The 15938-nt window shown below is 46.2% G+C and overlaps 1 protein-coding gene across 1 annotated transcript in view; it reads left to right on the top strand.

The window, feature by feature from the left end:
* HK2 (hexokinase 2) overlaps positions 1–11357 on the top strand; it is a gene marked incomplete at both ends in the record, with an annotated part of 58786 nt that extends 47429 nt beyond the window's left edge. Inside the window, 9 exons of the mRNA XM_079720760.1 lie at positions 279–583; positions 1914–2062; positions 2318–2437; positions 5517–5612; positions 6054–6153; positions 6255–6438; positions 7750–7905; positions 9109–9342; positions 11213–11357. Coding sequence (XP_079576886.1) covers positions 279–583; positions 1914–2062; positions 2318–2437; positions 5517–5612; positions 6054–6153; positions 6255–6438; positions 7750–7905; positions 9109–9342; positions 11213–11357 — 1489 coding nt within the window. The remainder of the gene's footprint in view (positions 1–278; positions 584–1913; positions 2063–2317; positions 2438–5516; positions 5613–6053; positions 6154–6254; positions 6439–7749; positions 7906–9108; positions 9343–11212) is intronic.
* Positions 11358–15938: the final 4581 nt, after the last annotated feature.

The following is a 15938-nucleotide window of genomic DNA, read 5'->3' as shown; positions in this document are numbered from 1 at the left end:
AGCATGAATAGTAGTTGGCGTCAGAATCACCTGAGGCTGATAAGTTGGGCAAAGGAACTGTGGCCTAGGGGAAAGGGGTCTTCTGTGAGTGCGTGCAGGTGCCACTGGCTTCCCAGAAGGCCACCCGAGCTTTTATACAGTGACCCTTAACTTGGGAAAGAGTAGGGGGAGGAGGTAGGGTGTCATTTGGGCTGAGGTGGTGAGCTACTGCCCCAACCATGTGTACCATTTACTCTAACTGTGGACACCCACCTCTTACCCCACGTCTGTGACTGCAGTTTCGCCAAGCGTCTTCACAAGACCGTGCGGCGCCTGGTGCCCGACTGCGACATCCGCTTCCTCCGCTCTGAGGACGGCAGTGGCAAGGGGGCAGCCATGGTGACAGCAGTGGCCTACCGGCTGGCCGATCAACACCGAGCCCGCCAGAAGACCCTGGAGCCTCTGAAGCTGAGCCATGAGCAGCTGCTGGAGGTCAAGAGGAGGATGAAGGTAGAAATGGAGCGAGGTCTGAGCAAGGAGACTCACACCACTGCCCCCGTCAAGATGCTGCCCACCTATGTGTGTGCCACCCCTGATGGCACAGGTATGCGGCAGGGCTGCCACCCAGCTCACCACAGGGTTCAATTGCTGTGGGAGGACTCCCTTAGCCTTAGCATTGGGTGTTCAGGCCAGACTGTTGACAATGTTTCTTCAGCTATAGTACTGGGAAATTCTAGTGTTCAGTGGTCTCAACCAAGGCATTCCTCTGCTAAAACTGAATGGTGATAATAGTAAATACTTAATGAATGCTTACTATGTGTCAAATGCTCCTCTAAGCATTCTACACATATTAGTTCATTTAATTTTTAACTGTTAACAGAGATTAGCAGTTAATTTTGTTTGTTAATAAGCTATTCCGTTTTGCACAAAACCTAGTCACAGAGAAATTAAGAAACCTGCCCAACTTCACACAGCTCGAAAAATGGCAGAGCTGGGATTCAAATCAGGAATTTTGGTTCCAGGGCTAGCTCTTATAAGGCCAGGGGTTGGCAAACTGAGGTCCATGGGCTAAATATGACCCACTGCCTATTTCTGTAAATAAAGTTCTATTAGTACACAGCCATGCCCATTTGCCTACATGCTGTTTATGGCTGCTTTGCGCTACCACGGCCAAGTTGTATGGTTGCAGCAGGGACTATGGATCATAAGGCCTAAAATGTTTACTGCCCAGCCCTTTACAGAAAAAGATTGCTGACCCCTGCTCTAGGTCTTGCAATCTAAGAAATGGAGGTCTTTTCCCAATTCAGAAAAATGATCATTGACCAGGCCAGTGTGGTACATCTGGTACAGGTTCCAGAGCTGGAGACTGGAACTCGGTCCCAGCTCTACCATCTTCTGGCTATGTGGCCCTAAGCACAGCCAGATCTCTCTCCTCCATAGAGGGGAATGCAATGCCTCCCTCTTAGGGCTGCCTGAGGGTTGCATGGAAACTGTGTGTGACACACGTAGTGCGTTGTGACTATCCTAAAAAGGAGGGTTTTCTCATTCTAGAAGAATGTCCCTTCAGTTTCCTTTAAAGAGTTGGACTCTGTTGTTCCTTCTGTATTCTAGAAACTTATATAAAGTGGCCTTTGATTTAGTACAAGTGGCGTGTCTTTGTATTCTGGAGTATACTGTATCACCATTTCTTTCCTGTGCTCTGGAGCTCATTGTGACTGCTGGGGCCCCACAACTTGAATTCATTTGAGAACCACTAAGGAGCCAGCAGGGTTCTGGTCCCGGGGATCTTATTTTCTTTTTCATTAGGTGGAGCTCACAGTCCATCACCCTGAGGTTGTCCAGGGCCTCCTGGGAGAGCTCCCTGTTAGGGGAAGGCGTTTAGACTGTCACTCTCTCCAGCCCCAACGCACCATCTTCCTGGGCTTATTTTCCAGAGAAAGGTGACTTCCTGGCCTTGGACCTTGGGGGTACCAATTTCCGGGTCTTGCTGGTGCGCGTGCGGAATGGGAAGCGACGTGGAGTGGAGATGCACAACAAGATCTACTCTATCCCACGGGAGGTCATGCATGGCACAGGGGATGAGGTGAGGCAGGGTGGCACCTCTGGGAGGGGACCCCAGGAGACACCCACTTCTCACCTGGGAGGACAGTGCTTTCTCTGCTCACCTGTGGTCCTGGGGAGGGCTACATGGGCTAGGGCCCTGGGCTGGCCTTTGCTTAGGTGCATGCCTGAGCTGGTGTTTCTCCTGGGTGGAGGCCTCGAGCTGGTGCCCAGACCCTGGTGGGGCGGCACGCCCGGGCCAGGGGTCCCCGTCTCAGAGCCCCATTTCTCCTTGCAGCTTTTTGACCACATCGTCCAGTGCATCGCCGACTTCCTTGAGTACATGGGCATGAAGGGTGTGTCCCTGCCTCTGGGTTTCACCTTCTCCTTCCCCTGCCAGCAGAACAGCCTGGACGAGGTAATAGTGCCTTCCTGGAGGGCTCTCCTATGGGCTGTGCTGACCCTGAACCAGCCGGAGTTTCGAGCAGGGGAGAATGCTGAGCTGCGAGGAAGAAAACAAGGGCATGAGTGACCAGTCATGGGGAAGGGCTTGTTGATGGGAATGAGCAAGTCAGAGCTGGTAGAGGTCAAGCAGGTAACAATCCTTGGGATAATCATGATGATGCTAATAATATCAACAACTGACATTTTTACAGCATTTTATGCGAGGTACTCCTAGGCTTCCTGTGTGTGTAATCTCATTTAACCCTTAGAGCAACCATATAAGGTAGGTGTTTGTATACCCGTTTTGCAGAAAGGAAAACAATGTCTGGGGACATGCCAAATATCTTGCAGGTCCTATAGCTTGGGAGTGGCTAAGCCATGATTTCATTCCGGTTTACTGACACATGAGTCCATGCTGTCAGTTAGGCTCAACTGCTCCTGAGGCTCCTGTTTTGGGCTCAGGACATTTCACTCCATCTCCCTTGGCTGCCCTGGTGTTTCTCTAGTGTCACCTTTGCTTTTCATTCCCTGTCAACTTGCCTCGGATGAATGAAGCAGGTAGTTGAAGAGCTGGTGCTCCCACATATTCTGGACATGGGTGTGTTGACGTGTAGGAGGGCTGAGTAGGCAATGCCTAGGCTTACTCAGGGCAGATGATCGGTATGTTAGATATCAGAATACTCTTATTTAAGCAGTTGTTTCTCTTTGTCTCGATCGGTGTTCTAGAAGCTTACATGCTTGGTACAGGTGGACATAGGCTGTGGATGGAGCTACCAGGGTACAAAGGACATGGTTCCTGCTATAGGTGCTTACAAACAAACTGGACTGAGGAAGCAAGCTCAGAAAAGCAAGAGCTGCTCTTTGGAATGTGGCAGCAGTGGAATGATGAAGCCCTGAGGATGATGTTAATCTGAGCACATACCTGGAAGGCATGAGGACTACTTGGTCAGAAGAATGAGTTGCTGAGGAAGAAAGGCAGGCAGGCCTGGCAGTATGGAGAAAGGCGTGTAGGTGGGAACAGCCATAGGTACAGTGGGCTTGGCCCAGTGGCAGGAAAAGGCCTGTGTTTCCAACAGGGTCCCTGGACCAGCAGGCCTTACGCTGCTCAGTTGAGTTTGGTAAATGCCTCCTACTCCTCCCTTCTGAGAGTTAAATTCACCACGTGCACTAGCACAGGTAAGGTTTTAGGAAGTCCCGCAATAAAAACCCTGCCTAATCCAGTATTTCCCAACAGCTGTTAACGTTTGTCCAGTGGTAGCTAGTCCAGCATTGCTTTTAGCTCTTCCGACTTCTTTGTCTCAACATATTATTCTTTTCAGTGTCAATGCATTGATTTTTAAAGCCTTCACATTTGCATCAGTTTACCAAAAGGACTTATCAAACGTGTATAAATATTTATGTGATATTTAATGAAACATTGCTTATTATAAGTCAGTAGAAACAAACCAAGTTGTCCAACAGTTGGGAAATAGTTAAATCATGAGTCATTCACTGCCTCATATCAGCAACTACTTTTTAAAAGAAATTTCAATGATTTGGGAGAACACTGGTGGTAAGACTAAAAAAATATTTTTAAGAAAAGTATAATCTCTATAACAGAAATATATAAAACATGATTAATAGGAAGATAAAAACATAACATTCCAGTGTATATGCTTCCAGACTTTTCCTACTGAAATATTTTTAACAGACACTATCTTACTTTTCAAATATAGCAACATGTATATATGTTTATATATTTATCTAGTAGCTCCCAAGGCATGTTAACTGTTTCTGTTAGTGCTTGAATTGTAAAATTCCAGGTCATTGTATTGGACTTTATACCATATGTTCTAAGTTTCTGTAAGGAACATGCATTCTGTCTAGAACTGTGAAAACTAAGAACAAACGAAGCAGAAGCCGGGTTTTGTCTGCTGTTCTGTCTGTAAGCTGGATTCTGCTCTGCTGAGATCACCCTGTTGATGGGAAAACCAGCAGGTGCTGAGGTCCAGAGGCCTCAAGCTGCCTGGATTAGCTGGTGGCCACGGGCAGTTGTCCTCAGCTGTTGGGGCCTCTCCATGTCTTATTATTAAGGACCACCTGCAATAATGTAATTTGAACATTTTGTACATTTTGAAAGTGCCAAATACAAAATTTCATCAGAGACGTCAAGCTAATTTGTAGACAAGAAAATCAGGTGGAGATAAGCACATAGTTGTTTGGATGTGGGTGTGTAAACCAGGCCACTGCTGAGATTGTACTTTGTTTTTCCGAATTTCCTGGGATCTGAACACAGCGGGACTTGTGAGACCAAACTCCTGGGCCGTGAAATGCCAAGCTGGTTGGTATAAACAACCAAGCAAGTCGTGGAGAAACCATACAAGTGGGTGGATAGTGAGCACACAGCCCACTTATAGGTTCTGACCTCTCAGGAAGGGGGCCTGGGGGTCCTTGATGTTTGTTCCCTGATGGGCTATGGCAGCAAAGAGGGAACGAGGGAACAGTATATGAAACAGTCCCCCATATTGAAAGCCACCATGTATCTGCTCCTGGAGAGCCCTTTGACACAGTGAAGGGTACATGTTCACTTCATACTAGAGTCTGAAAATTTAGAGACACAAACCCGCCCCTCTGTACGATGTACAGGGCAAACTGCTTTTCCCAGTGAAAGAAACAAGTGTATAGAACTTAGTTCCTTGGCAGGGGCAGTCGTATGGTGCTTATGAGCCCATCCATTGGAATTGGTGGGCCTGGGGGTGAGTCCTCCTCTCTTCCAAGCTGTAGGCCTTGGGCAAGTTACTCCAGAGCTACAGTTACCTGTAAAATAGGCATGATAATGATAAACATTTCACAAAAGTGCTGTGAGGATTAAACGTTGTAACACATGGGTTGTGCCTAGCCCAGTACCTGTTGCATAGTAGGCACTCCTAGTAGGTGAAACAGGTTTAGAATAGTTTGTGGGTGAGATGATTGGTTTTTAAAGGACATCTGTATAACCTGTGAGGTTGTGAACTAGAAAATGACCCAGGAGCCCTTCTCTGATATCCACATCCCTGCCCATGTGTGATTTTCAGAGCATCCTCCTCAAGTGGACTAAAGGCTTCAAGGCATCTGGCTGCGAGGGTGAGGACGTGGTCACGCTGCTGAAGGAAGCCATCCACCGGCGAGAGGTGGGAGTGGCGTGCCGTGGGGCCCGAGTGATCTGTGTGCTCAGAGCTGGGGGAAGGGTTAAGTGCAGTTGTGTTGGTCAGAGGGAGAGTTAACTTAGTCCTTCAGCAGTTGGTGAGTGTACACTGTGTGTCAAGCCCTACTCTTGGCAACTAGGGATTCAGGAACGCCCACAGAAAGCTCTTGTTATATAAACAATCGCATGAGCTAATGTCAGGTGCTCCTGAGCTATGAAGGAGGATGAAGCTGGGTGGGGACAGGGTGAGTGGGCTGGGGAAGGACAGTCTTAGCATAACCAGGGAAGGTCTCTGAAGAGGTGATATTGGAGCAGAGAAAATGAGCCCTGCCTTACACGTTCCAGATACATTTAAATCTCCCTTGCAAGGGTCTGAAGGGAGAATATTGTGGTTCATTTGTGGATTGGGATCTGCTCTTGCTCTCAGGAGTTTGACCTGGATGTGGTTGCTGTGGTGAATGACACAGTTGGGACTATGATGACCTGTGGCTATGAAGACCCTCACTGTGAAGTTGGCCTCATTGTTGGTAAGGACTCGGGCTGTCCTTCCTGCGTGGGGACACACAGCCTAGGGTGGGAGGGCGGAAAGTGCAGAGTGAGGCCCTGGCGGACGTCTCTTGATTGGCAGGCACGGGCAGCAACGCCTGCTACATGGAGGAGATGCGGAATGTGGAGCTGGTGGAAGGGGATGAGGGGAGGATGTGTGTCAACATGGAGTGGGGGGCCTTCGGGGACAACGGATGCCTCGAGGACCTCCGCACAGAATTTGATGCAGCTGTGGATGAACTTTCCCTCAACCCTGGCAAACAGAGGTAGGCACCCGACTGCATGTAGGCCCTGGTATGTTCATCTCAGAGCTGAACAGTGACGAGTGATCTGGTCCTCCACAACAGCAAATCCCGGGACACCCATTCTCTTGAGATGTTAATAGAAGAGATTTCTTTGGCAAGGGCTTCTTGTCAAATACATCTGGAAAGTTCTGGGTTAAGTCCTTTTTCCCCTGCTGCACTGTGAGGTTCTTGAAGTCCAGTTGGGAAAACAAATCACAACAGTTATGTTGCAAGGAGAATTTCATAGGGAACTGGTCACACAGGTTTTAGAGGGATGAAAGGACAAAAGGGATGCTGAGGAGCAGTTAGTATAGGTAGCAATCAGCTCCTACCCTGAGGACTAGGAGAACAGGTGGGAGAGAGTATTAAAACCTAGAGCTGGAACTTGAGGAAAAACAGACAGTTGAACCACCTGCTGCCTACAGGGTGAAGAAGCATTGCTGGGGTGAGGCAGATAGGAATAGGAAGCAATAGCAGCAAACTTCTTTCTCCTCCATCCATCCAGTATATAGCACCCTCTACTGTCATACTGGACAAGGGGGTAGCCCCAGCATCACAAAGCCCCTGGTATGGTGGGATCCCATTAGGAAGAGGTTGAACATAGTGTTTCCTAACTAGATTAATCAGGGACCATACTTCTGCAGAATATACTTTGCAAAATATTTGTTTATAGTAGAGGTCACAGGCTAAAATGCCTCCAGGAGCCAGGCAGGCAACATTAATGAAAGAAACAGGCTGGAGTAAGACAAGATTGAATGATGATGGGGTTTTGGTTGAAACCGAGAACATTGAGTTTTTAAAGGCACGAGGTAGAGCCAGAAGACCCTCACGCCACCGAGTAGTCATGTTTCGTCCTAGTGGCCAGAACAGGGGTCTCCAGCTGGCACTAGTTACTTGAGCAATAAGTGACTAGGCTGAAGAGAAGGCATGCTAAATTCTCAGCAACGCAGGGGATTAAGACAGCATCTTAGCCTTCTGGAAGTGTGGTGGGGTTTGGGTGTGGGTTCCTTCTTGAGGAGTTGGGAATAAGCCTTGGAAGGGAAATGAAACCATAAAACAGGGTCAATCTCAGGGAACCCCTTGGGCCTCAGGACACGTTTTACCGAAGGCTATGAGTCAGTATGTGTGGATGCCAGGAATCCTGCCTCAGTGAGTCAAGTAGCATTTCCTTCCCACGAAGGGGAAGCTGTATGCCCTCTACCTTCTAATGCGATGGGGGTGACGGAGCTGGTGTGTCTCAGCACATCCCGCCATCTTCCTTCTTAACCTCCATGAACATTACCTGCATTGCAGGTTCGAGAAAATGATCAGCGGCATGTACTTGGGCGAAATTGTGCGTAACATCCTCATCGATTTCACCAAGCATGGGCTGCTCTTCCGTGGCCGCATCTCGGAGCGGCTCAAGACACGGGGAATCTTTGAAACCAAGTTCCTGTCTCAGATTGAGAGGTGAGAATTTAGGACCTGGAATAGGATAGACTGTATATTCCCCTTTTCATGGACAGACAAGCTGGGATTTGCACAGTTCAAGTAAGATCAGGGTGTGGCTTACATAAAGGTCAGTTTAGTAGCTCACATGTTTGTATCTATATAGTGTTGTTTTAAAGTACGTTATGAACTGTTGGCATTTTAAGGGAAAATATATAATATTCTCATGAAAAATCATGGTAAGCTGGATGAGCCTGTGCAAAGAAGTATTGTTGGGTTTTAGAACAATTTCAAAGGTAGAAAGAAATATAGCTGCTCATAGAATGTAAATTGGAATGCACGGAGGAAGATAACCCACTAAAGCACTTATGCTTGGCAAAAGGGTTCTTCTTAAGTGCTGGCTGCAGTAATAAGGCAACCAGGATTGGGTGAGGTTGGTATGTCAGGCAATGCAGAAACATGCCTTGTGGCGGCTCATTAAAGCAAAGCCTTCTTCCTCCAGTCTAATGGTGGAGAAGTCTGCTCCAAATTAGAATACTGAATTTCAGAGCCTTTTAAAAATTAATGCTGTGTCATTATTACTCTCATGCATATAGGACAACAGGAACTGGTTGGCGTACATGAGTGGGGCCCTAGGGCATCTGCACCAGTGAATAGAATATTGTTCTAGTTTGCATGTCTTTATTTTCTTCTTATAATTTTATTTATCTTTGTTTCATAAATAGTGCACAAGTAGATTTCAGACAACCCAGAGTGGGGGAGTAGGAATAGAACAGGCATTTAATGTTGGTGGGTGATGCTTGTCCTGCTGACCTGTGAACAATGAGAGATTGGACAGGAAAGGGCCTTGAAACTGAAAACTGTCGCATATGAGCATCATCACTGTCTTTACTGTCAATATTTCCAAGTGGAATACATGGACAGTGAATTTCCTTTTGTTTTGAGTGTCAGTTTTGTAGCAGCAGTGCCCTACCTTGCCTGGGCAAAGTGGCATAAGGAGCTGTTTCTTCGTGTTCTCTCTGTGAGGGTCAGTGAGATGAGCACTAGTTCCTGAACTGAGTTTAAGAACGGAACCACCTCTCAGGGGCAGTGGCTTTTACCCCCAGCTCTCGGAAGGCCAGGTCCCCCAGAACCACTTCTGATGAAGGAGCCAGGCCCCGGAGTGGCAGGCCACCAGGCCCTCTAAGTATGTGACTGACCACTCACTCTCTCCTCCTGGCCCAGTGACTGCCTGGCCCTGCTGCAGGTCCGCGCCATCCTGCACCACCTAGGGCTCGAGAGCACCTGTGATGACAGCATCATTGTCAAGGAGGTGTGCACTGTGGTGGCGCGGCGGGCAGCCCAGCTCTGTGGTGCAGGCATGGCCGCCGTGGTGGACAAAATACGAGAGAACCGTGGGCTGGACACCCTCAAAGTGACAGTGGGCGTGGACGGGACCCTCTACAAGCTACATCCTCAGTGAGTGCCTGATCTCCACTCTTCCTGCCCATCGTTCGCCCTCTTTCTCACCATTCTTTCCTTGCTTTCCTTTCTCTCTCTCTTTATTTTATGACAAATTATCAGACATTCCAAAGAGTGCATATAATATATATATATATATATATATATAATAGTTTAAAGATTAATAACTAGAAGTAGGTCTGTGTTTTACCACCCAGCTAGGAAGCCCCCTGTGAGCCCCTCCCAACTGCACACTTCAGTCCCCCCTACCATGAGTGAGTGCTGGGGTGATTAAGTCTATTGCTTCCTTTTCCCCCTCCATATATCTACCTATGCATCTACATTGTTTAGTTTTACTTAATTTTGAACTTACCATATGACATCTTTTCTTTTGTGACTGACTTTTCTCACACCACATTTATGGTTTTGAGATGCATCCACACTGAAGTCTGCAATCATAGTTAATTCATTTTCAAGGCTGTATAGCATACCTTTGAATGACTATACTATAATTTATTCTAATGATGAATATTTGGGTTATTTCTAGGTTTTGACTATTATAAGCAGTGCTCCTGTCAACATTCTAGTAAATGTATGCTGGAACTCTGGATCAAGATTTTTTTCTACAGTCTAGGGTAGGGGTTGGCAGATTTTAGCTACAAGCGTTTTTGTAACTAAAGTTGTATTGGAATACAGCCACACCCACTTGTTTATGTGTTGTCCGTGGCTGCTTTTGGCTATAACAGCAGACCATATGACCTACAGAGCTCAAAATACCTATCGTCTGGCCCTCTGTAGAAGAAGTTTTCCACCCTCACCTGTGGTATGGAAGTACTGAATTCCCTTTTCTTTTTACTCTTTTTCCTGTCTTTCTCCATCTCTTCTCCCTTTTCTCCTCTCATCACTATTTCTCTTCTCCTTTCTTCCCTCACTTGCATATGTTGAATAAATTGTTTTAAAATTAGGAAGTGCCTCAGTCCCTCTCCCCTAGAAGCTCTTCAACTAAAAGTTAAAAGAATAGAGCTGTGCCCCTTGCCTGGACATGAGGTAGGATGGAGAGACTCATCGATTGAATTGTCACCATGATTGTTTCAGGGAGCTGAGAAACTTGCCCAGAGTCTACACAGTTAGTGAAAAGACTGGACCTTGAGAAGTTCCGAGTTTCTCTTGTTGATGATCAGTGTCGTTGTGAAAATAGGAACCTCAGTCCCAAGTGAGGGTCGGAAGGGGGCCAGAAGTCCAGCCACCAGCACTGGGGCTTGGTGTTAGGAGCCTCTGTCCTCAGCTCTGCAGATGGGGAGGAGCAACTTGTCCCTGCTATGGTGGGGAGATGATGACAAACTGTCTCTTTCTCTAGTTCCATATCAGGAAGAATCTGTGATTTCTGTCATCTTTCAACACACCTTCCTAAGTCTGCTCCTTTTGCCTTTAATGACATTTTGGGTTAGATATGAGTCTGATGTGAGTTAATACCTCTGGAAAATAGAATATCACACACGTGGCGCTTCATCCTTCCCTCCAGAGTTGATGAACAGGTTATATATACACTTCTGCAAGGTATGCTTGTGGAGTCCACGACTGCTGAACTTCTCTTTCACTGCTTAGTTTTAAGAACACAGCTTGCCAGAATCTCAGACTTTTGTCCTAGAGTTGAATCTTAGCTTCCCACTTGCCCACTGTGACATAGAATTTGGGCACGTTGCTAGTCTCTCCAAGCTTCAGTTTTCTGAAACACAATACCTAGTGTTTAGTACATGGTAGCTGTCATCCTCTTTCCCATCTCAATTATTCCTGGGTTTCCAGCATCACTTCTTAGGGTCCCATCTCTGAGGACACAAATCAATGATGACTAAGGTATTTTTTTCTGTCTTCTTCCCAACTTTTCCAGCTTTGCCAAAGTCATGCATGAGACGGTGAAGGACTTGGCTCCAAAATGTGATGTGTCCTTCCTGGAGTCGGAGGATGGCAGCGGGAAGGGGGCGGCTCTCATCACTGCTGTGGCCTGTCGCATCCGAGAGGCTGGACAGCGGTAGAGCCCCTGAAATTGGAAGGACTTCCTCTGGTTTCCCTTCTTTCCTGCTTTAAATTATAAGTTGATCCCCTTGTGTCAGAGACAGACCCCTTGGCTTTTCCTTGGCAGAGAGGACATTATGGGACGGGGTTTTGTCTCTGTCTACTCACTGTAGAGTCTGGTACCCAAGGCTTAGCCCTCCTGAGATAAATACAATTTGAAGTAAGGATTTGTTCGCACTTGTCACAACAATTACCATTGGTTCTCTTAAAACTTGAAAAAAAAATTTAACCTTTCGTAATCCCCCTGGCCAAATTCCATGTCCCTGTATAATCCTACAGGGTGGGGACACTAATGAAAAAATATGGTTGCTTCACCTTGGAGCCTGAACATGACATTTCTAGGTGGAGAGCATCCCCCAGCATGGAAGTTGATGCTATTTCTCCTCTCAGAGATCTGAGAGGTCTCCACTGACTTGAGCCTGATTCTCCCATAGGCAGGGAGGAGGGCCCGCAATGGAGGGGAAGCCCATGGATAGCCATGTAGCAGCCCCTCCTCAACCTCATCGTTAGGCGTTTGCCTAGTGGGTTCCAGTGGATGCTGTTCCTGGAATCGAAGCATCCTGAGTCCGAGCAAGCAAAACCAAAGCCAAGAGTCCTGTGAGTGGGCTTGTTGTCACGTCTCCTTGTGGGTTCACAAGTCATCCATAAGCAGTGGACCTTTGGGGGAGGGAAGACTTTTTGTTCTGTTTAAACATTTTTTCCTGCAGAAGTGGAAACACTGTATTTTCGTTTTAACTTATATTTGAAATGTATTTAGTTCCTGAAGTACATCCGCTCCTTCATTTTGACACTGTACGGAACGATCGGTTGTATGTAACGTATTTATATGTTAATTTGTTAAGTCTGTAAATACACAGGGTCTCATTAGTAGACCAGTGTAGTTAAAGGATGGGAGATGAAGACACTGATTGGTTACTAGAAATACCTCATTCATCTGCAGGAAGAGAAGGAACGCCTCTTTAGGGTGAGCGAATGGCCAAGCAGCTCCTTGCCAGCTCCTTTCCCTGCAGACTCAGAAACTTGGAAGGTGGCTGGGGACAGCGTGAAGGAGGCTGGGGCTATGGATTGAAGAAACCACAGAAACTGGCTGCTCAATCTAGGGACTTTCCTGGAGCCATATTACATGAGATGTTAACAAAGGAAACAGGAATCATTTCAAATAGACTCTGCTTAGAAATCTCCATTCTTAGGGCAGTTATTAGTATTTTAAACCTCTCTAACAAGATAAACGAAGCCACCAAAAACATTTAAAAAATTGTCTAATTGTTGATAGCAAACCAAACCAAAACAAACAATCAAACAAACGAAACTTCAGGGACAGCGCTTTTGGTGGATTTGTGCCCTCCTAGCAAACTTCGCCTTCAGTTTGTTTTGTAAATGTTCTACGAGAGGTGTTGTCCACAGACTTCCTTACGCTGAGCTGTTTTGGCAAGAAGTGTTCATTTCAAACTGCTTGGTGCGGGGTTGGGGCCGTGGTGAGGGGAGACATAAAACCTTCCTTACCCTGCTGTTTAGAGTACAGTTAATTCTGAATCTGAAAGCCCACTTCTGCCCTAAAATGATCGCACCCCCACACGTTAAACCTGAATACTTCATAATAAAGAGGGGATGGCCTTTTAACAATGTTCAGTAGGATACGAGGATCAAAACAGAAAAATGGAAAGACACGACTCAATAGCACCCAATTTTTGCACATTTATCAAACTTGTACTGGAACAGTGTCTAGATTTGTGTTTCATTAAAGGATGCTCAAGAAATAGAAATGAACCTTAACTTTTCAACTTGAAAATCAGGCACCATCTATGAAATTGCACATTTTTAAAAGGTAGAGCTGTGTGTGTGGCTATTTAAGATGTGTTGTTGGTTTTCAAAAAGGAAAGCTGGAAAATGCAGTTTGAATGTTTGTGTTCCCACAGTTAGGTGACAGTTCCTTGCTGACGCTGCTTTGCCCATGTAAATACATTGACTCTCAGTCTTTGACTGGGATGTGCTCAATAGCAGATCATCTCAAATCCTTGAGCCCTCAGTCTAGTGAAGATGTCATGTACAATAAAGAACTAGTTGAATTAACTGTGTGATGTTAACTATTAATAAATTTTAACATTTTTCAAAATATTCAGTGTGTGATTCATGAGCATTTTTCAAGAGTGCAGTCACCTTTTGAGGATATTAGTACTTCCTGGCCCATCTGAGTAGTTGATGAGTGTTTTGATTTTGACTATATGTGCTTGACAGGCATGTAGCTAACTCTTGGCCTTGACCCCAGATATTTCTCACTCCAGAAACACAGTCCCAATGGAACGGGAAGGTAGATGACCTTCCCTAGGCCGTCTTTGAGCCCCTAGATTTCAAGCACCACTGAAGAACCATGGCTGGCCCAGCAGTCTACTGTTTAAACAGTTTGGCTGAGATGTAGCAGAACCCTCAGGGACTCTGGGTAGTCTCTGTGTAGGCATATGTGATTCACATTCAGGATATGAAGCCCTTATATGAACATCTAAAAAGCACTTGCCTCTGTCCTATCCTTACGGTCTTTCAAACCCTCTCCCTAATAAGCAGAATACAAACCTAGGAAATAAACTTCTCACAGGTTCCTGGTGATGCCCACTGACTTTGACATGGCCCTGTTTGACAATAACTGAAGGGAGAGGCAGACCAAGGCTAACAGAGTGCTAGAGATAGCCAGCGCACAAAACTCAACCTAGCTGGTGATAAAGGAAAAGGAATTTAGATTAGACCCTATTTTTCCGACTTCACATTAGTGAGATTACAGGAGCATTCTCATATACTATTGGTGGAAATGCAAGGTATAATTATTTAGGAGGGAAATAGGCAATATCCACCAAAAATAGTCAATATCCATGTTTTGTGTACTTTTCTAGAAATTTGTGCAGAGGAAGTACACATAGTTGGAGACCAAGATTTAGCTTTAAGGGTACTGGCGACTGTATAACTTAAACTAACAAAATAGGGGAACTCCATACTGTGGGTCTGCCTACCTTGTACCAGGGTCCGGTCAGGAAGACAATCTACTCCAGTTATTTCGAACAGATTTTAACACAAGGACTTGGTTATGCAGGTGATAGGAGAGCTGAGAAGTCCCACAGTATAGAGAAGCAACCCAGAGATTAGCAACATCAAAAAAACTCCGCTTCTATCCCAATGGCTGGGCCAGATTCCGAAAGCTGGAACCACAGAGCTGGAGTGGGAGGTGGTTAGAAATACCCTGTCTTCTCCCTCCCACCGTCCAGTTTTCTGCAGTGTCTCCCGTTGGCTTACCCTACTGTGAGGCAGAACAGAGCCGGGGAGGGTGGGACCTGGAGCTAAATAAAGTGAGGGGCATGTACCCTGTAAAACCATTACAGTGTTACTGAAGGATATTTGGTATCAGAAACTGTCGACAGGATGCTGAAAGTATGTTACGAAACAGTATGGGGCCTTAGCCCCATTCCTCAGCAGCTCTCCCTCAGATTTCCCCACCTCTGTGACTTGGACACCCCTGTGGGGCTCTGGAGCAGGCCACTCTGCTGGACCTGCCAGCTTCAGCTGCCAGCTGCTCAGGGCAACTTTGGTAGCACCGCCCTCCTTAGGTCGCTGCTGCTCCATCGCAGAGCCTCGGAGAAGAGCCCTCCCTTTTCCCAGTGGGACTCCTGGGTGGACATAGACCCTTAATTCCCCATGGATTATAATACTGGACAAGATGCTCAGAAGGGAGTTTTCTCAGGTTTCTGCACTCAGAGACCCTGAAAGCCTCTGGGCCACCCGTACTCATGGGTTTCCCACAGGCTTCTCCCTACCCAACTCCCACCTCCTCTGTAGGGCTCCTCACCACTGGGAAATCTATTTCCTGCACCCAGGTTGCTTCCAGCTTGGAAATAGCTTTTCCAGCCTCTGCCAGCCTGTCTTACCTTTCACTCCCTTCTTTGTTTTCATTTTTTGGGGGCACCAGGGGCAGAAGGCTAGATTACTCACACCCCGCCTCCCTCAATTCAAGGCATTTTCTAGTCTTTGCAAGGAGCTTTCTTGCTTTTTTATTTTCTTATTGTCTTTTAACCTCTTGTCCATTCTCCACTCACAAGTGGCAACCATGTTATTGTATTGATGTGCAGCTTATTTTTGTGTCTTGTGTGCATGCTTTTTTAAACTTAATTTTTATTCGAGTATAGTTGCTTTACAATGTTGTATTATTTGTACTGTACAGCAAAGTGAATCAGTTATACGTATACATATATCCCCTCTCTTTTGGATTTCCTTCCCATTTAGGTCACCACAGAGCACTGAGTAGGGTTCCCTGAGTTATACAGTAGGTTCTCATTAGTTATCTATTTTATACATAGTATCAGTAGTGTATATGTCAATCCCAATCTCCCAATTCATCCCACCTCCCCACCTTCCCCCCCTTGGTATATGTTTGTTCTCTACGTGTGTGTCACTATTTCTGTTTTGCAAATAAGATCATCTATACCATTTTTTCTGGATTCCACATATATGCTTAAATATACGATATTTGTTTTTCTCTTTCTGACTTACTTCACTCTGTA

Source organism: Hyperoodon ampullatus (assembly GCF_949752795.1).
Source record: "Hyperoodon ampullatus genome assembly, chromosome: 15".
NCBI classification, from domain to species: Eukaryota; Metazoa; Chordata; class Mammalia; order Artiodactyla; family Ziphiidae; genus Hyperoodon; species Hyperoodon ampullatus.
This window is presented reverse-complemented; position numbering and strand designations above follow the sequence as displayed.